Raw genomic sequence first — 24,181 nt, forward strand, 5'->3', positions numbered from 1 at the left:
AACAGAACAGAACAAAAAGACAAGCAATATCCAAAGATCGCTGCATATCCGTCAATAAACCATTCCTGAAGACTCAAAGAAATTAAGAGTGTTCAAGTTGTGTTTAAGAATAAATGTGGTCAAAGCAAATATTGACAGACAAGTTCCAGTTTCCTGTACATTGGCACAATACGTCTCTGCACCCATTTCCACTTTTTCTAGCAAAATATAAAGAAATGAGAGGTGGCTTCAGACTTTTATACTTTTTTTATTAAACATTCCTGTGCCATTGAAAAGAAACACTTTCCAGGTGCCACTGGACTTAAATGTATTCCACATTTATACAAAAATGAATAAGCCGGATGTCAATACTCAGCAACAGACACTTTATTTTTTTACATTAAAACTTTCTCAAATAACTTGGCATTCAGACATCCTCTCCACAAAATGGCAAGACAAGGACACATCAATACAGTTTAAATATATATTTCTTAAATCAGCTACAAGATAAGTTCATAAAACAGGTGTGCTGCAAAGTTGGTCAGTACATATGTCTGGCAACAAATCTTACTTGTTTCTTTACCCAATTACATGTCAACACTTCATGATCCATAGTCAAGATGATACTGCTTTGGTTGGAAGTTTTTTGTCAAAGGAATGACATTCTTGAGTTATACTAGTGTAGTATAACTAGTTTAAACTAGTTTGTACAAGTTTAGCACCTTTGAAGCTCAACAATGTAATCAAGTTGTTTCAAATCAGGTATGTCAACTGCATACACCCAGTAGACTGGAGGCATTTTTCAGTCCTGGGTGTCTACTGACATGCATGGTTTCTGGAGATGAAAATTTAAGAAAAGTAGCACAGGTCTGAGCCTTGGCAGCAGCACTGGCTAGAATATGCATGATCTTCATAAGAGTAGCTTCACTGAAAAGAAAGAAAGAAAGAAAAAAAAAAAAAAAAAGCAGCACAGACATTAAACTAACCACTACGAAAGTAACAAAGCTTTGTATAGATGTAAATGTGGTAACTAATTAATTTGTGATGAATAAATGTGTTGCTGACCTGCCAACATGAATGCTGGAGACTAAACACCAGGCAGCCTCTCCCTCTGGTGTTGTAGGCTCCTGCACAACTTGGCGGGCCAAACAGAGTGCGGCTCCAGCGAGCTGAGCGGGCAGAAACACCACACACTGGCCCTCCAGGAGCGACAGCTCCAGCAGATAACGAGCCATCCACACCACCTAGTGCCACAAATAACAGGATGGGGTGACACTGGATCTTTCTGATCAATATGTACAAAACATCTTGACAAAAATGTTGTCCATCTACCATGGCACTGCAGTGAGCAACGGAGGCAAAAATAAGCAGGAAATGAAGAGGTTGAGAATAGGATAGCTCAAACTTGAGGCCGGAGAGGACTTTGCGTTCCATTCGCAGAAACTGATGCTTAGTATAGGTGTGATCCATCAGGGAGCAGAGTCCAGACACCTGGAGCAATCACCACAAGATAGAACAGCTTTAGAAAAGAAGTTTGTCATCTTAACTTGCAAGATTAAAAATAGTAGTGAATCTCAAAAGATCATAAGGTGAATGGGTTTTTTGTATTAACTGAAAAGGTAAAACTTTCATATATTCATTACAAAATGTGAAATATTTCATACACTTCATTTTTATTGTTATAGCATATAGCTCGTGAAATTCCAGAAATTCAGAATTCCAGTATCTCAAAATAATATTTCTTAAGATGAATACCAAAAAAAGAATTAAAAAGTTGAGCTTCTGAAGAGTATGTTTATACACTCAGCACTTCGATAAGGATTATTTAGCACAAACTAATGCATCAGTGCTGGATGGCATGTGGGTGATCAGCTTGTGACACTCCTGAAATGTTACTGAAGCCAAGCTGCTTTGATAGCTGCTTTCAGGCCATCTATGTTTTTGGGTAGGGTATCATCTTTAGGTAGTTTGTTTTCACCTTTCTCTTAACAAAAAAAAAAAAAAAAAAAAAAAAAAAAAAAAAAAAAAACAATTCCATGTGAGCTTCAGGCCAGATGAATAGGCTGACCAATTAATCACAAAAAAACAAGAGGACATAAAATATATTTATGAAGGCATGCCAAATTACACTGTATTGAACATGCTCACGGCTTATTTAGAGATCCAAGGATGCTGTATCTGTTCAGACATAGAGTGCTGAGGCAGCATACCTCAGGGAGAAGACACTCTTCTTTCTTGGCAGCAATGAAGAGACAAACCATGCCAAGGAGCTGCAGATTGGCTGTGGTCACCTTGATTAGTCGCAGTGAGCGGTTGAGGAGGTGTATAGCCAGATAAAGGGTCTCATCTTGAAAGTGCATAATTTCCTGGGAAAAAACAAAACAGGACCTTCATACTCTATATCAGGGGTGTCAAACTCAAATACACAGTGGGCCAAAATTCAAAACTGGAACAAAGTCGCAGGCTAACGTTAATATTTATTGAAATATTTATTCCTCCAGATATAAGAATGAATCTTTTCTTATGGACTCAAACACGTTTTGCTGAAAAACTGAATATGGAACAAGCAAAGCTTAATACTAAACAATATATATATTAGCTGTATAATACCAGTAGGCCAGCTCTAATAATAATAATTTGGTATGGCTTCGCGGGCCAAATGTAATTAGGCTGCGGGCCAGAGTTTGACATCTATGCTCTATATGGAAGATGTACATACATAACCACAGTGATGCCATCCATTAATTTGTACACTACCATTTTAAAAGCATTGCTGTTTAGCTTTTCACATATTTCCATCTTGGCTTTTTTGGAGTTGAACATGAAGTGCAGGCTTATCAGCTAATACAAGCAAGCTGTATGAAGCCTGCTTCCCTTGGGGAAAATGCTAAAGATGCATCAGCACAAAGGCCCACAGACTCAAACCCCCCCCCCCAAAAAAAAAAAAAAAACCAAACAGTTTTCTTCAACTTCTACACGCACCGATAACACAGTCCCACCCCCGCCCCCCAACTTTCCCCATTTCCCTCTATAAACCACCACTGTGCAATACCAAATTCTATGTGCAATAACCTGAACTGTATATAAATAACACCATTTACATATTTACAAACTTACAATATGTATGCTCATAGTTTTTTTTTTAGATAGATTAACCCATCATTATCCACTTACTTTGATGGTGTGTTTTCATGCGTGTCCTGTGTGCCCAGTACCCGTTTTACTTTTTACAAACAACCCAACAAAGGGATACAGTCTTTGATTAGCTAAAAATTAATCTACTTTAAATGGGACTTACATGAACCTGAATGAGCCAATCCACCAGAATACCTCGAGTGGCATTAGTAAAATACCTGGGGAGGTCAGCACTGGGAAGAGAGTTCTGTGTTTGGGTTCGCTAAAGGATGAAAATAGAAGACAGAAGGCACATTAAAAAAAATAAAGGATGAGAGTGCAATAATAAGTGTGTGAAGTCACATTACAAGTGACCTGTGCACACAGCCCACTTGAAAGACAAGGTTAACTCAGATAAGACATGAAGGGGTTTAATTGTGTCTCACCATCATGTCTAGAAACATCTCCCAGGCATATGTCCGGTCCCATATGACATCTAATTTCTCTAATGCCTTCTCTATTTCATGGCGCAACAAACTAGGAACCAGCACTTGTAGGCTAGGAAGACCCTGCAGGCCACAAGGATAAAGCAGCACAGGATCTTCTACACACCCTTCTGCTATACAGGACAGCAAGAGAAGCACAAGTTTATAAACGTTGAGCAGATTTAAAACGATATTCCCTCTTATGAGCACTGACAATTCAATTTTATTAACCATTCATCCTATATGTTGGCACCACGTGGTTTTATGGCTCTGATCTTTCAAAACAAAACATACCAATTAATTTACCAGGTGACCATGCCCTACTGTCCTCATGAAACCCCATGATGATGCCATCACTGGTTTGCAAGGACAGCCTCCTTTCCTGCAGAGAACACATTTGATCATTGCAAAATGATGCTCAATTTGCAACTCTTATGATCATGGCAAGGAAAAAATAAAAGCACCAATTCTAACCCAGACTTTTTTCTCCAAAGGAGAGGAACTTTACATCCTCACAGAATTCCTGCAACTATTCTACACTTAGCTGGCAAAAGAATACATTAAGTCACTTTAAGTACATGAAGTCATGTTAGTGTTGGGAGACAAAAAGCATACCCATCTGCGTTCTGGTTCCATTTTAAGCAAGTTCATCCTGGACTCGTCTGCTTCTACAGGCAGCCAGCGATCTATAGGCCCAGAGGCATTAGCCCAGGTTCTTAGTGGGGCTCGCCTTTCATCCGCCTGGAGGGATCACAGATGGTAACTGACTGACACTTTCTGATTCTGACATTAAAATTGAATGGCTATGCATTTCTCCCCCCAGTACAGTTTGTGAGACAATCTGCTGACAGTATATCTCTGCAATGATTTGTTCAAAAAGCGTGCCTCACATCAAGGTCCTGTTACAGCCACATGGACTCATGGCAGGTGAACACAATCAGTCTAATAACAGAAACTTGTAGACTTTGAGAAAGGTGACTGCAGTGCAGTAAAAAAAAGTTTCAGACTCATCTAATTATGTTGCTGTGAGATGATAATGGGGTGCAATAACAAAGGAATGTGATTAATGAGGTAAAGGTTACTTTTCCTCATTCACTTCTCCACCAGCTTGCCCAAATTCTCACCGCATTTGAGCAAGCACACCAAGGTTTAAGGCAGAAAAGAAATGAAGCATGGAAACTGAAGAAATTTCCATGCTTCATTCTAACAGTTGATTTTAGAAGTATATCACATATGTTTAAGACTGGGTCTCTGGAGCACACCGAGCAAACCTTCTTGTGTAAGTCCAGCAGAGGCTTGGTGTCGCAGAACCCAGTCCTGGCCATGGTCACAGCCGAAGACAGAGGTCTCATGCACGGCCGCTGCAGCTACTTATCCACGGGTGTCGACGGAGGCCTGGAGCAGAGTCGTGCAGCCAGAACAGCCATTAATAAAGACAGGTGAGCCCACTGATTGGGGCGGGGTCAATGGTGTGATGGACAGGTTAGAACTTCCGGTGGATAGCCAGATAGATGGCTAAATAAACAAATGGAGATTGCGCAAAAATGCATATTGTAGCGAAAACGTCAAACCGTGAGACATTCATGGGTCCTTAAAAGCTCATAAAATTCATCTGCGTAGTTCAAGGAAAAAGATGAACTTTAAGTCTTAAATGAAATGTTTTGTCCACCGCGACTTACGTTTTAGTGAGATCGAACAATGCTAACGGTTATATTATACTCTCATAATTGGGGCATTTTATGCAACCCCACGAAGGTCAACGCGAGGCCATGTTCCTTCACTAGTTTTATAATACAAACAAAGCTATCATAGTGCAATCGTCGAATTACAAAATGATGTAATAATTGAGTTGCTAGAATTGGCTTGTAGGAAATGTCCTTTCTCAAATAATTGCACAAATGGTATTTCAAAGCATCTCATGGCTTCAACTAGGTCTGGGTTGAATTTATTTCTGGCCTAATATGCATCTATATTTAAATTCTAACACTCATTGTGTAACATTAATCTAAACGTACAGTCCCTTTAGTTGACAACCTTATCCAGGAAAAGGAGTGCATGTATATGTAGCTTACACTGACCAAGTTCATGAAAGAAAAACACACACAGATTTCTTCAGTAAAAATGTTTACTGGCACATTATAGTTGCAAATGTTATAAGCTACCATACTGTAGCAGGTATCACCCGTTACATTGTAAAGTCTTGCAAAAGGGGGCTGGAAATGCCTTCCAGGACAAAGTCCTCCCCTTAGAGATTGCTTTTTTTCATTGCCCTCTGAGCCTTAACTAACAGCAACAAGCAAAAAAAAAATCTATATTAAAAAAAAAGGGGAGGAAAAAAATCTTTTATACCGGCATCAGGTGTGACATTCCTGACTGCTGATCACATTCAAATATACAAAGAAGCAAGATAACCATAGTAAAGCTGCAAATCAAACACTACGAAGCTGCAGGCCTCCCCTTCTACTAATGCTGCATTCCCCATCTAGCTGCTTCTTTTTTTTTTTTTTTTTTTGGTATTTACAAAATAATAAAGAGGCACTTGTTGTGCCCGTGTACGCCTACAGGAGAGGTCAGGGGTATTAACTTGCATGTTTAGCATTGAAGCATTGCTTAAAGCGTGGCCAGCAGCGAGGTTCAGTGTATGGCTTCACAACCAATATCAAAAGAAGTCCAGCAGCACCCCCTTATGGCCGTGATAGCAATGAAGGCAAGTCCACAGTGGAGTCCATCAGTGCAATGGTTCTGATATCTGATCCTGCTGTTTCCAAAACGCAGGACGCTAGGCTAGAGTATGATGGCTGTGCCTGAGCCAGTGAGAAGAGGTGCTGGAGTTGTGAACTGTAAATCAAAGCCATTTGATCACCACATAATCATCATCATTTGAGGAGCAGGGGCCTTTAGATTCTCGTGTCTATTTCACCACTTTCACTCACAGGCACACTCTGTCACACCACAACATTCACACAAACTTAAAATTGAAGAAATAAAGATGTGACATGACACGAGGGATGTCCCAGAGAATGCTGATTTGTTGCAGAAAATATTTATATACACAGTAAGTTCAGTCAAGTGCTGCTCTTGGCTTGCTCACAATTAACCCATTTTGGGGCAAATGTCTCTTTAAGTAAAAAGTGACAAACTTCCATTTTTCCCTCCTATTCCAATATCAGCTTATTATTATTATTATTATTAATAAAACCATTAAATTCATTTTTGATGTGTCTGATGTGACAATGCAAGTCAAATTGCTACATAAGCAATCCTCACGTGGAATCCCCTTGAAATGAAGAACTTAAAAGAAAGTGGTTTAAAAAAAAGTTTAATATATATCTTATATAACGTATACTCAAACAAGACAATGTGTCTTCAAAGGTTTGAGAAATAGGTGGGGGGGGGGGGGGGAGAGAATGGAAAAAAAACCAAACAAAAAATGATGACATACAAAAAAAAAAAAAAAAGTTTTGATGTTCCTTTAGTTAAGTTCAAAGAGCAACCAGCATCCTCTTCCAGCATTATGGAATACACGTTCATCAATTTGAGTACTCTTTCAATATCATGTTCAGGGCTTTTATTATTTCAACATCAGCGCTCGCGTTTCCATCAGTTCCTCCTCTTTCGCAGGCTGAAGGTCGGTCAAACAGCTCACGCAGCTTTTAGTCTGATTGTAAACCTGCAGACTGTTGCTCCAGATGTACAGCTACACAGATTTAAGTGCTTCAACACAGAATTTAAGAAAAAAAAACCAAAAAAAAAAAACAAACCCTAAAAACACAAAGACTAAACATCAAAGGTGGAATCATGTGAAGTGTTTAACAACTCAGTCAAATTTTGGCCTCTTACCAATGATTGAACGCTCATTCTCTAAATACAGGGGAGACACCCACGGGCTAAATTAAAAAAAACAAAACAGCACACACACACAAAAAAAAAAAAAAAAAAAAAATTGGTAATACAGATTGAAAATAAACGACTGGTGCCAAATTCTCCAGTGAGAGCAGTAGATGTCTGTTCTCCTCTAGATTGGTCTCTGTAGACAGGTTGGGGGGGGGGGGGGAGATTTCTTTCTATTCCTACTGCTTCAACATGGAAGTTCGGCTAGCCTGAAGGAAAACTTGCTTAGACTTTCAACTGGCTACAAGTTAGTCGCACACTTTGGATGCTAGGAGCTTGTCTGCTGCATCAAGATAAATTTAATGCAGTATTTTAAAGCAAATGTGAGCCATACACACGATCCCAGTTTATAATCCAGACTGATTCAACTTAGCAATAAGCCAGCCAATCATAAATGACATGCCTGTTCCCTTAAGAAAAAACAAACAAAACACCCAGCGTGTTTAGTGTGCTCGGTGGCGTCCTCTCTTGTCCATATTCCAGCAAAAGTTCAGAGTTAAAAAAAAAAACCCAAAACATCGTGCATAAAAACAGACACGAATGGATGGCTGAGACTCAAAATGGTTGTTCATACATTCTCTTGCACCCTATATGCACATACACATCTGCTCGACCATTTGCATACACACACGCACACACGCACACACGCACGCACACACACACACACACACACACACACACACACACACAAGCAGTGCAAACAGTAATGGCAACCCCTCCTTACCCTTCTCCTCTTCCTTATTGCCCCCCTTTAACCCAACTGTAGGGAAAAATCCCACTCTTGATTTGTAACAGCAAGTTCCAGAAAGAGCACTTGTTAAAAAAAAATGTAAAAAAAAAAATGCAGAAATATGGCTTTACATTTAAAACCGTAACAAGTGATGAAATCAAACTTTGTCTCCCCCATCATCAAATTGCTGTGATTTTCCCAATCTTGATTATACTGGTTTTGTAAAACTCTATCAAGTACATTTATGCAGTCTGTGCATGAGTTGGTAGATTTTGGTGTGTGTTTATTTGTGTGTGTGAAGCATGGAACAGCTGGTAAAGAGGTGTTACTTGCTGGCATAACCTGGTTTTCAAAGTGTCAAGGCTCTGATGTGTTGCAGCAGAGGTCCCGCAGGGAAGCCTAACGCAAGCCCTGAGAGGACTTACAGAGACAAAGCTGCCAGTCTATCCACACCAACCTGCTGAGGTCAGTCATTCAGGGTCTGTGTGTGTTCATTCCCTACTACTATGATCTGTGTCTTGTCTGATTTGCCAGTATGTGTGCGTTAAAAACAGAATGAAAATGTGTCTTGTGCCACTTTCTTTTTCCTTTATTTTTTTTGTTGTTTTTTTTTGTTTTAAATTGTTGGTGTCGTTCAAATTTCCTCAGCAGTGCAAGTGTGTATGTGGGATTGTGATCGTGTGTCAGCCTGCCTGCTCATTCAAAAGTCTGAGGGATCATTCCCGTATGCTGGCAGAGTAGGAGAACTGAGGGAAGTGAGTACGCTGATCTGAATCCTCTACGTCTAAACTGTCATCTGGAGGGGAGAGAAGAAGATGATACAAAGATGAAACTAGACGTTAAAAAAACAACAACAACTTAGAGCTGCTTAGAAAAATAAATCCAAGCACAAAGAAAAGCAGCCACTTAAGTGCACTTACACTTGTCTGGAGGAGTTATTGTAATAGATTGTGCTGTGAACTCGTCGTCAAAGTAGCGCGTGTCCGTCTCGGATGTTACGTGTGGCTTGAAGGGTGGAATAAGCTGAGGAGAGGAAGGAAATCAGTCAGTTCGCATGCCGGTCATCCAGTTTCCCCCATCGTTTGTTTTCATCTCACCTTTTTGTCAATGACATCCTGCCAGTTAATGGAGGTGAAGAACTTGTGGCTCATCACTTCTTTGGCATCGTCTGGACCACCTCCGAGCCTGTAAACACAACAAAAACACCATCATCGTCACCACCACCCACACACTCACCAGCTACAAATAAATGTACAAAACACAGTCATTAGATGGGCACAACAAGCACTTGTTGTGTTGGTCTCCACTGACTTATATTTACCAATTTGTAGACAAATTTATTTTTCATTTCCTTACCATATGCAATGTGTTAGTAAGCCTGCAGGCAGTCCTTAATGTGCTAATATTAGCAGTTCTCCAACTATTACCAGAAACGCAGTGCTTGGTCAAAACAACAACTAATTACATTCCTGTTTATGGCCATTATCCTGAGCCAAAACAAATCAAGAAAGAACATGGGCTTAAATAACATGGTTACTCCTTTTATAGCTGAATACATGGTGCCCCTGAGCACAGTGGAAGATTCAGAAAACTAACAGAGTGCAACAAGTGCAGCTGAACTGCTGCCATGTATCCATTATGCTGCAGATAAAGTTCAAAACAATGAATAAATATTCATGTATTCAAGGATTTTAAGCTTTAATCAAAAACATATTTTAGGCGGTTTATTTTTGGTTAAGTGGCTGTAAAAATCTTTAAGGTTCAACTTAGCCATTTAATTCTCTCTCTAATTATTCTTCATAATATTCATAAAGTAGTGCTTATTGTGATGGGACAACTTGCCTCTGTTTGGGATCTTTTTTAAGCAGGCCTGCCAGCAGGGCCTTGGCCTCAGGAGCCAGGTTCTTGGGGAAGCGGATCTCCTCCATTAGGATAAGCTCAAAGAGGCGCTCATGGTCCTGGTTGTAAAAAGGCAATCGGCCACACATCATCTCATACATCACTACACCCAATCCCCACCAGTCCACTGCTCGACCATAATCGTTGTCCTCCAGCACCTGACAGGGTAGAAATGAAAAGTGTTGAGAAAGAAACCAAACAATGAAAATAGCGGTGCAGGAATATCAGTAAACATTTTTTCCATCACAAAAGAAAATTGGGAACAAGGTAGCAACAGACATCCTCTGATAAAATGGCCACTTTGAATACTGTGACTGGTCCTTTTATCAAGGTAATATTGTTTATCATCTATCCCACTTGTCTCATCCAGCTCTGTGTCACTGGTGCCTTTTTACATCATACTGTCCACAAACCACCCTCATGACAATAAAAGCAACCACTGAATTACCTCTGGTGCCAAGTACTCCGGGGTTCCACAGAAGGTTTTCATGGTGGCGCCGTCTGTGATCCCTTCTTTACACAAGCCGAAGTCTGTTATCTTTATGTGGCCGTCCTTGTCTAACATGAGGTTCTCCAGCTGTGCGGGGAGAAATTCAAATTAGAGTCAAATCAGCCCACAGCCATGCTGGGAAAATAATTTAAAATCGCATACTTATTGTACATATTAAAAGTGCTTATTTGTTGTCCTGTTGCAGTGTGACTGCAAAACTTGGATGCTTTGATGTGTTGCATCAGAGATGCTGCATGGAGTAATGATGCTATCAAGTCATTACTCCCTTACTAGCTAATCCCTATATATCCCTCCCATCCCTCCTTAATATATGTATACATTACTGTTATACAGTCAAAGCCAGAAATCCTCCTACCTTCAGGTCCCTGTAAACTACATTGCGTGAATGAAGATACTCCAGTGCTGACACTATTTCTGCACCGTAGAATCGAGCCCTGTCTTCTGTGAATACTCTGTCCCGGGATAAGTGAAAGAAGAGCTGCAAGAGAATTAAAAACAGGAAAGAGCTCAAAAAAATATTCGTAAATCCTCTCAAGACATTGGATTCCTGAAAAGAAAAAAGCACATTGGAATACATTTCTCAAATCAAACCTATTCTTTTTTATTCAATAATGTGACCCAATACTGCAGTGTCCTCTATGTTTTTGCCCTTCTGCAACTAGCCATTTTCCAAAAGGTCACGCAAAGAAATGACACAACAGTAAGAGAAAGAGGAAGACTTACTTCTCCTCCATTTGCATACTCCATCACAAAGCATAGCCGGTCGTGTGTTTGAAATGCATATTTTAGTGTCTGTAAAAGAGGGAAGATGAATTACTGACTGTTTTATACTGATGAAAGTCCAGTCATTGTAGGAAAGCAGAAACTGAAACAACAATAGATGCACCGTTACCCACCGTTAGAAAAGGATGCCGTGTGTTTTGGAGAACTCGGCTTTCTGTAACTGTGTGTGCCACCTCATCCTAAATATAAACACACATTCAGTACTTGGAGTGTAAACAACACCTAACTAACTGCTCAGAATTCTGCTACTACACATATTGAAGTGACAGGACTCACTTTAGCAATGATAACTTCTTTGCGCAGGATTTTCATGGCATAGTACATCCCTGTGGCCTTCTCCTTCACCAGGATCACTTTACCAAATGTCCCTTTGCCCAGAAGCTTCAGGTAGTCAAAGTCACTCATAGTCTGAGAAAACAGAGGTCAAAGATCAGCCGAGACAAATTAATGGGTCTACGAGTGCTCTTGAACGAAACTCAACTCTCAAAGATGCCACCAATGTTTCATCTTCGAACTCTGATTGGACTGAAGGATGTGTTGTTATGTATAAATACATCGGAACTACCTCTATCTAAAATGTAAAGTAACAGCTACTGGACACTGCTGATGTATCCTAGCATGTTGATTTCTCGTGTTAATGACAGGCAACATGTTATGCCATGATGTAGTTCAAAATATTGCTAATTTTTCATATTGCATGAGAAACAAAAGCAACAAGATGGACTGATATTCATTTCAAAGAATTACTTCAAAGACTTGTGCAGGCCTCTGGTGTACAGAATGTAAGGGAGGTGACAAGGAGGCAGATCACAATTTGAATTATATCGCACAAACACAAAGTAAAGCAGAACACTTCAACTGGGATAAGATGTGATAGGAACACTTTTACCCCATAAATTAAGACTTCTTTACAGAACAACAAACTTGTATTTGATCAGTACACATTAACAGCTATACATGTTATATGTTTTTAATACTCAATAACAACCTCACTGGTTGTTATTTTCAACAATCTTCAAAATCAATTGAAGTGACTTAGCAATTGATAAAATATATAATGAAATGTTACCCTGAACTCCTTTAAAGATTGCTTCATCAAAACCAAGGGGGAAAAAAAAGCTTTGAGAAAGAGGCTTAAAGTTTGAACAACTTGCTCAATAAAGATGAGCTTAGCTGGACAAACACAGCATACACTCAGCTGCCAGGCACTGCTTGTGCAAATACTGACCACTTTTGTGTGGGATTTGGACACAGCAATCTCCATGTCCTCCATGCCACTGCTGTCACTCGGGGAGCCAAATTTGATCTCCATGGGCTCCTCATCCTGCTGCTGACTCTTCAGGCTGTTTGCTACCGCCTGGATCGATCGCATCCATTCCTCCCTGATTGGAGCAACACACATGCATCAAAGTAGTCAAAATTTAAATAAATCTCAGTGGGAAAATCTGTAGTCTAGCATGCTAAGTTTAGAAGGTAGAGGATAATCCGTGTACTAGTCATCTAGGGGCTGCTGGGATTTGCTACTTGGCAGAGACGATGTAAACAAAGCCCAATGACGAATGCTTGGGTTAGAGGTGAATAATCAGGCCTAATCTGGCCCTGAATTCTCTTTAGATTATGATGGCTGCTCATACTTGGAAACTAAATGGCTTTCAGTGAGTGTGGTTAACAATGACCCATTTATCGACTCTGGATTAATTCTGGTCCATTCTGTGTCTTTCCGTTTTTATTCTTTTAAAGCTGTTTTAAGATGTGATCAAAACTACATACTAAAATCAACTTGGTTACACAAAGGATTTTGTATCATATAAATTAAAAAACATATTGCCAACATTTGGATACCATGGCAACGCTATATAAAACTCTGCTGTTGTTTTAAATCTGTAATCTCCAAGACCGCACATGTATGATCAGTTCACTTATTTAAACTTGTTATGTATCTGAAACAAAAGAAAGGGCAAAATCCACTTCAGAGCAATTAAATAATAACTGGATATAAATAATAAATAACTGGAGTCTGGTTCTAGTGAAACAGCGCTCTGCAAATGATGATAAAGAAAACAAGGTTTATTGAGCTCAAGCAGAGTTTATGTCATCTCTGAACAATATTTAAGTTCATTTTTAGGATATTTATGTAGTATGGAGAGACAAATTACAGACAAAAGCCATTTTCACAAGTAAACAGAATTTTAAGATGCACCAGCCTAAAGCCACTGTGATCGACACTTTTCCCACAGAGAGTGGGAAGTCTTACCTCTCCTCATTGCTGTCTACATGGAAAGTCCGCTCAATAACGGAGGTCCACTGCAGACACCGAATGACAAACGTGTTGGGCTTGGGGCGCTCCGTCTTCATCAGCTGGCACTCTGCAAAAGCACAGACACTTCAGCTGAAGGCACCAACAATAAAACAGAGTTTAGATATTGCACTGACTCAAGTTTGTCAGCCAGAAGGGAAAGTTGACCTGCGACAGAGAAGTTGTTGAGTGGTGGGAGGTTGTGGTCACTGGACACCTCAGGCTTCTCTTTGTAGCCAATGAAGGAGCCATTGCTCTTTAAGATGAAGTAACGAGGACGCCATGTTTTAATATATTCACCTGAAAAACAGATTATTTATTTATTAATTTTTTTTAAAGAGAGGCCAGTGATGTCTGACTTTCCTATACATGTACTCGAACATCATTACACTGGGAATCCAATAAGGCTGTCACAGCTGTTCTCTGTCAATAAAGGAACCCCTGACAAGCTCACGAGAAGTAGCTAATACTTAAAATATAAAATTATGTCATTTAATGCAGACTCAGGTGATGGATATTGAACACAAAGGTCCCCTTACCTCTCTTGTGGAGCCATCCCTCTCTCACAACACTGACTTCATTCATGCTGGGGCAGAAGACTGTCTGGGTAGGGAGGGGGCTGCAGACAGGTTGGTGGAAATTGTGCAAGCTGTTCTTATTGGTCAAGTGCCTCACTGTGGCTCAGATAACAACAACAAAAAAAGAAAGAAATACCTGGAGGAAAGAACCAAGCACGCCAGTTAAATTGAGAATAACCAAGAAGAGTATGAAAGGTAAAATACAACAAAGCCAGTTAAAAAGCCAAGTTAAATAGGTTATCTACATTCATTTAAATAAGAAACACGCAGAGCTGCACAGGATTATCGGAAAAGTGTAATGTTAGTTGTCGATAACTACTAAAAACGTTCCCTGAATGGACAATTCGGTTCCTCACTTTGAATAGGAACACATAGCCTCAAGTAATTGTTTTTAATGTTCACTAAGGTGCAGGGGAACGAAAATGAATACGAGAAGACACGATGCCTAAAGGAAGCAAAACGGTGAAGACAAACTGAAACTGACACACATGCACAAAGAAAAAAAAGTGTTGCTCTTGATGCCTATCTGACTGCTGTCATTGCAGCAATGTGCCTGAGTAAACTCTCCACCTTCTGCCACTTTGAAAAGCAACTCCACAACAAAAGAAAACTGCTGCAATTTGCACATCATTATCATGACCACTCCAGGTGCCGTCATCATTATCTCATGCAAATCTCTCTGACAAATCTTTACCACCCCCCGGTGTTTGTTTTTTTGTTTGTTTGTTTTTTTTACTGTCACGTTATAGCCAAACGTAGTAGATCCTCGTATTCGAGCAATAGCCAAGTGAAAGTGATCAGGAAATCAATGCCGCTCATCTAACAGTGAAATGGCTGAAACGCTGTGTAATGTCAAAAAGCAACAACGGCTCTTGTTAAATGTTTGTGGAGAGGCCTTGGTGATCCAGGGTCAGTCCTGAATCAACAGCTTATGTTAGATAATAGGTTTACCGGAATTTCGCAGCGTTTCGGTGAAAATGAAGGGGTTGAATATTACAGTGCGTACAGTCACAAAGACTGTTTGAACTGCCTTGTTTACAAAGATGAAACAGATAAGGCTCCCCTCGACTTCAGACTTTCTTTTTTTTTTATGACTATCCTTAGTTATCACAGCTTGGCCAGAATAATAGGTAATTGCTCTCTGAGATAATAAACAAGGAGGACATTTCCTTGTAAACTTACACCCCTTTGTTTTTACAGACGTGACCTCTCCTCCCAACACTACCAGCCAAGCGTTAAGGTTGTTTTTTGCCCTAAAATGCAGCAACTCTTAAAGAAACGGAGGCAAGCCGACATATATGCTGCTACTCTGTCGGAAAATATAATTTAATTCAAATTTAAAACTAAGCACCGTACTCAGCGCGACCACAATCTGCCAAACGTAAACATTACCGTAAAGTTAACACGTCCACATCCTCCAGTGGTGTAGCTAGCTAACTGAAACAAAGTCAACAAATGCTACTCCTCCAAGTCCAAAGCGGGCTCAAAGCTTCTCTAGCTTATGAGTAGAGTAGTTACAACACTCCCAGCTAACATTATAGCCGATGTGCAGCTAGGCCAAGTGGCGCGTCAGGTAGCAGCGAGGACACTGACCGTGACCGCATTACGACCAAACAAGGCAGCTAGCCAAAATATCCTTCAAGCTAGCAGCTAGTTAGCATGTTAGTTAGCCGTTTGCGGTATTTCTCGTTACTCTGGTTGTTCTTACCTCGGCTTCAGTGACAACGAAGAAGTCCCAGCCGTCGCTTCTTTGAAAAGGCTCGGAGCTACGCTATCGCAGAGCTACCCTCAGATATCACTGGAAGCGTGTGTGTATTGAACTCTGTCAATGATCACACAGCTTAGCGGACTGCTCGCCGAGCTTGTTTTCTTCTCTGACAACAACAGCGGTAGCGGCGGCGTGCTTGCTCAAGTCGCTGCTGCAGTTCTCTGTTGAAACGTGTGTGAACAGACCAGGGAACAGATTCCACTAAGGTGCGAAGTGCCGGGCAGGTAAATGCGATGACAAGTAATTAAAAAGAACAATCCAGGAGAAAAGAAAACGCCTCTTTGGAGTTTAATAAGGTTAGCACTGAAGCCCTCCGTCCCAGCCAGACAGTACAGCGGCCCCGCAGACTCACACTAAAAGGAAGTGACGTACGAGACCAGAGAGGGGTCCACTGCACCTGAACGGTCAGTGTGAAAGTACATCAAGTGCTTTGCTGTAACCTTAGCCTGAAAGAGCTGGACTGAGTGACAGGGAGGCAGTCGTGTGAAACAAGCCAAATTAATGTTAATGGATCTCAAGTCAGTCAGCTAGGAGTTTTAAAAGCAAACAGAGTCACAGCTGCAGTGTAGCATGTAAAGTGGAGGGATTAAAGAAGACAGAGGCGATTTTATTACCACTACATATTTTATTATTTAAATGTCTTCTAAAACTGCTCCTTTGTATTATAGCGTATGAATCACTTCCTTAAAAACATCAGAGAGGTTTACTCTGCTGCCTTTGCTGCTTTCGCTGCAGGTAGCGAGCACGAGCTTCGCTCACTGTGGTTTCGTCGTTTCGCTTCTCCAGCTTCTTCATTGCATCCTCATCAGAAACCTCTGGAAGATTAAAAAAAACAAACAGAAAAGCACCGCACAGGTTAACCCTTTTAAATTCACCCTCTTTGAGCTATTTTTGATGGTATCTCTCAGTAATGTGAGTACAGACCAAGAACCACAATATTATATAACAATAAATAAATACATACATCATAAATACATATTCTGACAAGTCAGTTTTATCCTCTTCCATTTAATATAGTACCAAATCACACCAACAGTTGCCTCAAAGTGCTTTATAGTGTAAGGTAAGGACCCTACACAAATACAGAGAAAATCCCACGACCCCTTATAAGCAAGCACTTGGTCATAGTGGAAAGAAAAAACTCCCTTTTAAGAGGAATAAATCTCTTGCAGAACCAGAATGATTACATTTAGAGTGGTGTATAACACATGGTGAAAAGAGGTGAGAGAAGTCAAATCCAAACTGGGAGTTGGTTTCACAGAAGAGGGGCCTGAAAGCTGAAGGCTCTGCCTCAGATTCTACTTTTAACAACCTGATTGTCTTTTGGCGGCTTCCCTGGACTCCCATTTTGTCATTTCCTCGGCTGTAACTTCTTCTCTCGCCACACTGCTCAGTTCATAGGCGTCCACTTCATGGAGTTTGGGTAATAAATCTTTCACCCACTCATATCGAATAGGACAAACAGTCCGGATGTACACCCGTGATGTCGCCAGCACATCATGGAAGATGACCCAGTTCAGCTCTCCCTCCTGGTCAAATAGCTTGAAGCCACAAGAAAAACTCAGTAAGTTTATGTTGCAGTTTGAATACAGAGAATTATTTAAAGCAAAAACATTTTTAAAAATCATTTACAGATGAGGATGGATGAATGTGAACCATTGATCCATGGCCATCCATTGTACAAAACACCTTTCCAATAGACCTATGTGGGATGGGATAAAGCAATACATCAACAACCACCGTGAATTTATAATCTTTTATATATAATGAATCCCCAAATGAGGCCGTATAGCATCATTTCAGATACCTTCTTGCAACGTTACTGAAGTATCCTGTGCAGAGGCATCGCCTAAAGAGTTCACTCTTGTTGCCATCAAATGTTTCTACAGGGAAATCTTTTTTCTAGAAAGCAAGCAGGCAGATCCACAAACAATGAGAAGCAATATGAACAAATTAGCAGAGCGTCGCAGTGATGTCAAAAAGCTTTACCTGCTGGAGTCGGTGGAGGATGTCTCGTAGCTGAGTCTCCACACTAAAGGCTGACTTCAGCGCCCTCCAGTGGATCCAGTTCTCTTTACACCACGCTGAAGGTCGATCACTATAGAGCAAATAAGAGGCTCACACAGCGGCTCACAGATAAAGTCATGCAATGTGAAGTTCTAGAGGAAGAAGTGGAAAATAGAAATGCATCTTGTAGTACTAATCGATTATTTTCTTCACCTGGATTTGCAGGACTGAAAGACACTGAGAAGTGTGGCAAAGTCGTTCATACTGCCAGTCTTTGCAGCCAGCGCTCGGTGCTTCTTATCTGCCTCTTTCTGCTTATCAGGGTGGCCTGAGGGGAACAAGAGATCAGCCAACACTTTGTGAGCCGAAAGCTTTATTTCATACCATGTCACCTGCCTTCCCCATTTGGTAGAATGTGAAATACATACACAAATAAACCAGCATATCAGTAAATAAATGGACTGTATTGTATGTATAGCTTATTGTCCCTGTTAGAAGACATTTCCTTTAAATTATCAACATTAAAATTTACTGCGGACCTGGCCTGATGAAGATGTTCTCCACCGACAGCATGGCCGCCACAGCAAGCAACAGGTCTTGGCAGCCGAGGGAGGCAGCCTTGAGCAGGGCCCTGGTGAGGCCTGGGTGTAGGGGGAACTCCACCATCAGCTCCCCAAGCTTTGTCACATTTCCTCTTCTACAGCCCAAACATCAAAGAGATAAGAGGATAAGAGCTCATGAAATTTACACAAGACATTGTGTAAATTTCATGCCCCTGAAAAAACAACAATACACTGGATTTAAAAAGTCTACACATCCTTGATAAAATGCCATGGTTTTGTGATGTAAAAAAAATCACAAGACCAAGATAAATGATTTCAGAATCGTTTCCACGGTTATTGTGATCTAGAATAGTGGTCTCCAAACCCCGGACGTCGGACTGGTACCGGTCCGTGAGTCGTTTGGTACCGGGCCGCGAGAGTTGAGGCTCAGGTGTGAAATGTATGGTTTTCAGGGGTTTTATCGGTTTTCAGCGTTATTTTGTTATCATTTTTATCATTAACGCTGTTTTCCTGGGTCTTTTCACGTGTGTTATGAATAAATCTTTTTTTTGGTACCGGTACTAGTTTTATTTTGTTGTATTTATCCGCGACACCTTAAAGGCCGGTCCGTGAAAAATATTGTCGGGCATAAACTGGTCCGTGGCGCAAAAAAGGTTGGGGACCGCTGATCTAGAACACATATAATTCAACTGGTAAACAATATAAACTTAGATAAAATCAATTTTAAAGTACAATAATCTAGTTGCATAAATATGAACACTAACACTTTGTTGACATTTTTGATTTTAATACAAAATTGAGTCCTTTTTGGGTAGGAGTCAGCACAGCAATTGTTAACTTGGTAACTTGCCCACTCTTCCTTGCAAAAGCGCTCCAAAGCTGTCCGATTGCAAGAGCGTATCCTGTGCACAGCCCTCTTCGGGTCACTTCAAAGATTTTCCATTGAATTTAGGTCTGGGCTCGTGCTGGGCCATTCTAAAACTTCAATCTTCTACTGGTGAAGCCATTACTTTGATGATTTGGGTGTATACTTTGGATTGTTGTGGTGAAAGGGGAAATTCCTCTTCATCTTTCTAGCAGACACCTGAAGACTTTATGACAAAAATGACTGATATTTGGAACTGTTTGTAATTTCCTCCCACTTGACTAAAATTCCAGTCTCAGCTTAAGAAAAACAGCCTCTAAAGCATGTTCTTGCCACCACCATGGTTCACCATGGGTATGGTGCTCGTTTGGTGATGTGCAATGCTGTTTTTTCTGCCAAACAAACCTTTTGGAATTATGACCAAAACGTTCAGCCTTGGCCACATCACACTATAACATATTTTCCAACACACTTTTGGAAGACTTCATGTTTGTTCAATGTATGCAAAATTTAGCTGGGATCAGATGTTTTTCTCTATAAGAAAAGGCTTCCATCTTGCCATCCTTAACCACAGGGACTGCTGTCACATGTAGTGCACAACCAGTTCTTGCCAGAAGTTCAGGCAGCTCCTTTAATGCTCCTGTAGTCCTTTTCACAGTAATGTCACTATGGCTCAGGCAGTAGAGTGGGTTATCTACCAATCAGATGGTTGGTGGATTGCTCCGACTCCTCCAGTCCTGATGTCGAAGTATCCTTGGGCAAGATGCCTAACCCTCAGTTGCCCTCAGTGCATCCGTAAAGTGTATGTGAGTGTTATAAAGCACTTAAGTAATACATAAAATCACTGTATGAGTGCGTGTGACTGGATGAATAAAACCTGTGGTAGAAAGCACTTTGAGTGCTCATTGAGTGGATATTTACAGAAGTAACATTTGCACAATATTTTCTCCACTTGTTGATGATAATCTTTGCTGTGTCTTGTGGTGTATTTAATGACCTAAAGTTTTGTCCTTCCAACGATGATGCTTTGTAGGCTCTTTGTGGACCAGCTTGTAAGATGCAACTAAAGTAAATGTAAGAAAAATCCTACAAGAACAGCTGAACTTTAACTGATGGCAGATTGGTGATTGGTGTGTTTTGACCATAGTCATATCACTTATTATAAAAGAGTGTACACACTTACGCATTCATGTTTGTTTTTTAATTGGGTGGCACATCTTATAGTTAACATTAAAGTTTGGAAGTGATTTATCTTGCTGTCATTATTTTACATTGCAAAAAATTTAACTTTTATAGAGGTGTGTAGACTTTTAAATCCACTGTACTCACCTGTCGATGGCATCAAACTGGTAGAGCTGCTTTAGTGCTTCTAGTATGAATCTTTCCTCTGGACAGTCCAGATAAGGAAACCTTAAAAACAAATCAACCTTGTTAATGAATAAATCGGTGACAACAGGAAGGCAAAGTTAGTTAAACTACACTGAATAAGAAACTGAGACAGAATGAGGTAAAAATATACCTGATGACATCATGAATTCCCAGGCACTTCAGCGTGAGTATCACAGCGGTCAGACTCGTCCTCTGGATCTCTGGAATTGTGTATTCAGGCATACACTTCTCCCAGAATTCCTTGGTATAGATTCTGAAACATTTCCCAGCTGAAGTTCTTCCAGCTCGACCCGCTCTCTGCTGCGCCTCACTCCTGATTACAAAAAAGATACATCAAGTCTCTGTTAAAGCTGTACGCAGGTCTAAAATGACTTAATTTTTTCAGAAACTCACTTTGAAATAGGCACAACCTCCAAGATATCCATGCCCACCCTCGAATTGTGGTTGAGCTGCTTCACGAAGCCGCTGTCCACAATGTACCTAAATGTGGACAAGAATAGCATGACGATGTGTTTGCCAAAAGGTGTGAGAGAGACTGTTAAACCACTGGACCGACAGTCTTTACTCACTTTATGCCATTGATGGTGAGAGAGGTTGCAGCAATGTTTGTGGCCACGACACACTTTCTTATTCTTGGAGGTGGTGGCTGAAAGATCTGCCGTTGTTGATCTAAGACAGAAAAAAAAAAGAAAGAAAAGAAGATGACATCACAGTAACACCACACAAAGCTGACACTGGCTCCAATCTGACACAATTGTGTGTGTTTACCAGTAGGCATGGATCCATAAAGGGGCAAAATGAGAAGGCCATCCACTGATTGGTCTGTTACATCATAGCGATAGTCTATGCACTCGGCTTTCTCGAACAGCATGTCACAGGCGTGTTCAATCTCAGACTGACCTGTCAAAAAAAAAAAAAGGAAATAATGTGGCTAACTATCAATATTATTTTAATGAGTATGTTGCAGTCTTGATATTTGATGAAGACTAATCATTATTTGCCTGTCAAAAACACCAGAATATCCCCAGCCATTTCACTAGTGTGAATGTCCAGAGCCACTTTCACAACCTGTGGAGCAGAAGGTGTAAAATCTGATAAACGCAAGCCAAACACATCAATCTACAACATATCTAAGCTTACCTAATCACTAACAATTATTATTGGCTAAAGCAGTGCCTGATTTCCAGATGACCCTGAGTACCTCTTTTACATAACCAGTGCTTTCCAGATCTTTAGGTCCAACAGCCGACCCAAACGTGCAGGTTACAGGAAACGTCCTCCCAGGAATAGCGAAGACGGGGCAGTTACTAAGAAAAGCTGATAGTTTGTCCGTTTCCAAAGTGGCCGACATCACCACCACCTTCAGAGGGAAGGATCGGCCCTTGGTGGCCTTGGCTGGGTCAGTGAAGACTTTCTTTATTAAACCCAAGAGAATGTCCTTGTAATAAAACACACAGAGAAACAAACTTAAAAGGGGGAGAAAAAAAAACTTTCACCAAAAGGTGGCAGTGTTTGAATGGATAACTTTAGTGCAGTTGTTTACCCCATTCAGTGTTTCAATCTCCTATGTTGTTTTTAAATCATTTTGTATATTTGCTATCTTGAAAGATGAGTTCTAACTAATCTAATGTTTCTATGTTGTTTTAAAGACTACACAGTGCCTGCTCCTCTAACTACCAAAACATTTGAGTACGATTGTAGCAGGAGCTACCCATGATGGGTGCATGTAAACCTTGGCCCACCACAGATATGACGTCACAGAATTTGTTTTTTTTAAAGGCTGTAATTCAGTTTTTTGTTCATTTGTTTGTTTGTGTTTGAGGGCTGGAGGTTTTGGTTTAAGGTAGTTGATAAGCTTTGTTATGTGTCAGTGTCCTAACAACATGATGTTAATTACTCTGGGTGAGGAGGGTGACTCACTGTGTTAAGGCTGCGTTCATGGACTTCATCCAAGATTATAACACTGTACTGAGAGAGTGCAGGGTCTGCCAGCACCTCCCTCAGCAAACAGCCGTCTGTCATGTACTTCACCACCGTGTCCTGGCTCAGGCACAAACAAGTGTGTGTCAAAAAAAAAAATACTGAAAACACGTATTTTCTGCAGGGGATAAATTATTATTATTATTATTATTATTATTATTATTATTATAGGTAGTAGTAGTATTATAATTATTAGATTTTTTTTTACCTGTGACGTGCAGTCATCAAAGCGGACCTGATAGCCAACTTCCTTTCCCAGAGTGCACTGCATCTCCTGGGCTACCCTCTGGGCCACAGTGATGGCAGCGACCCTGCGCGGCTGAGTGATGCCAATTTTGCCATCTTTACAAAAACCTGAAAAAAAAACAAACAGACAAAAGTTGGCCATCGTTTTCATTTAATGGTCGCCACACTAACTTCGCACTATTCAGACGGTTCAGTTCAGGTACACTGCATGTATATGGTGACTTTACGTGCAGAATTAGAGTATGTCTGTGTGTTTGACAATAAAAGTCAGCTTACCTGCTTCACGCAGGTACTGTGGGAGTTGTGTGGTTTTCCCGCTGCCAGTCTCACCGGTGACCACCAGGAAGCTGCAGTCTCTGACAGCTTGAATTAGTTTGCTTTTGTGCTGATAGATGGGCAGACGTTTTGACCCGTCTTCTTTTGGGCTCCATTTCGCTGATTTTGACATAACCGACAAAACTGAATGTGTTGAGCCGTGCGAGGATTTAAACACGTGAAACACTGACCTTAACAGTGCCGAGCACACTTAAATTAATCTTTGCGGCCAGAGTCTTTATAAAACTTTACAGAGGATCGGCTTATTTAAAAATTTGGTCCTCTCGTTTCGAAGGCGACACGCTACTTCCTCGGCTTCCGCAAACTAAACTCATTCTCCATTTTTATTGGTCCTTTTTTGGACACATGACCTAGGCACCTTCACAATAAAAGTATATGGATTTTTTTTTTCTATTTTTACTTTTATTGAAATCAAAACTTACTGAGAGGGAAAGTTGCCAATCCAACCATAAATCTATATAAAACCTTAACCCCACCATGTATTAAAATATTTTCTCTTTACATTGCTCTTTATAAAAGCAGTAACGGGATCTCTTACATACCACATTATTATAACAACCTCTTATTAAATGTAAGCAATATACATTTTTACCGCAGTGCTCTAAGGATCCATTTCTGGATATGATCACGACGTAACTCATTTCTATCTAAGACAATGATGATTTGATGAACTTCAATAAAACCAATCCCATATGTGCAGTGCATTTTACTTCCTTTGGGGAGTAAAATTTATACAGTTAGTATGCACTATGTATCACTTT

The 24,181-nt window shown here is 40.5% G+C and overlaps 3 protein-coding genes across 7 annotated transcripts; all 3 read right to left on the reverse strand.

Annotated features, from left to right (window-relative positions):
- Positions 1-342: 342 nt before the first annotated feature.
- ccnp (cyclin P) lies at positions 343-5,061 on the reverse strand. Of its 3 annotated transcripts, none has more exons than XM_026191609.1 (9): positions 4,841-5,061; positions 4,194-4,319; positions 3,873-3,960; positions 3,540-3,712; positions 3,278-3,376; positions 2,190-2,345; positions 1,312-1,470; positions 1,045-1,223; positions 343-906 (listed from the first exon to the last, which is right to left on the reverse strand). In XM_026191609.1, exons 1-9 carry the CDS (start codon positions 4,928-4,930, stop codon positions 747-749), a joined length of 1,230 nt encoding a protein of 409 aa, XP_026047394.1. In that variant the 5' UTR covers positions 4,931-5,061; the 3' UTR covers positions 343-746. The 3 variants fall into 3 exon arrangements, with proteins under 3 accessions (XP_026047394.1, XP_026047395.1, XP_026047396.1); XM_026191610.1 differs by having other exon boundaries at positions 3,540-3,709; positions 4,841-5,060; XM_026191611.1 differs by having other exon boundaries at positions 4,850-5,059.
- Positions 5,062-7,131: 2,070 nt separating this feature from the next.
- On the reverse strand, positions 7,132-16,445 carry akt2 (v-akt murine thymoma viral oncogene homolog 2). 3 transcript variants are annotated; one of them, XM_026191608.1, is made up of 14 exons: positions 15,975-16,445; positions 14,228-14,307; positions 13,857-13,988; positions 13,647-13,758; positions 12,621-12,774; positions 11,669-11,800; positions 11,506-11,571; positions 11,333-11,401; positions 10,965-11,087; positions 10,547-10,675; positions 10,042-10,256; positions 9,297-9,384; positions 9,120-9,222; positions 7,132-8,995 (listed from the first exon to the last, which is right to left on the reverse strand). In XM_026191608.1, the coding sequence occupies exons 2-14, from the start codon at positions 14,271-14,273 to the stop codon at positions 8,916-8,918; spliced, it is 1,449 nt and encodes a 482-aa protein (XP_026047393.1). In that variant the 5' UTR covers positions 14,274-14,307; positions 15,975-16,445; the 3' UTR covers positions 7,132-8,915. The 3 variants fall into 3 exon arrangements, with proteins under 3 accessions (XP_026047393.1, XP_026047391.1, XP_026047392.1); XM_026191606.1 differs by having other exon boundaries at positions 14,228-14,402; XM_026191607.1 differs by lacking the exon at positions 15,975-16,445 and adding an exon at positions 15,659-15,842 and having other exon boundaries at positions 14,228-14,402.
- Positions 16,446-16,639: 194 nt separating this feature from the next.
- Positions 16,640-23,734, reverse strand: dhx40 (DEAH (Asp-Glu-Ala-His) box polypeptide 40). Its single transcript, XM_026191605.1, has 17 exons — positions 23,361-23,734; positions 23,047-23,192; positions 22,779-22,898; positions 22,060-22,296; positions 21,860-21,926; positions 21,627-21,758; positions 21,428-21,527; positions 21,252-21,338; positions 20,989-21,171; positions 20,799-20,879; positions 18,581-18,738; positions 18,255-18,369; positions 18,024-18,132; positions 17,842-17,936; positions 17,667-17,736; positions 17,347-17,575; positions 16,640-16,849 (listed from the first exon to the last, which is right to left on the reverse strand). The coding sequence occupies exons 1-17, from the start codon at positions 23,530-23,532 to the stop codon at positions 16,728-16,730; spliced, it is 2,223 nt and encodes a 740-aa protein (XP_026047390.1). The 5' UTR covers positions 23,533-23,734; the 3' UTR covers positions 16,640-16,727.
- Between the last annotated feature and the right edge of the window lie 447 nt (positions 23,735-24,181).

This window comes from Astatotilapia calliptera, chromosome 14 (genome assembly GCF_900246225.1).
Source record: "Astatotilapia calliptera chromosome 14, fAstCal1.2, whole genome shotgun sequence".
NCBI lineage: Eukaryota > Metazoa > Chordata > Actinopteri > Cichliformes > Cichlidae > Astatotilapia > Astatotilapia calliptera.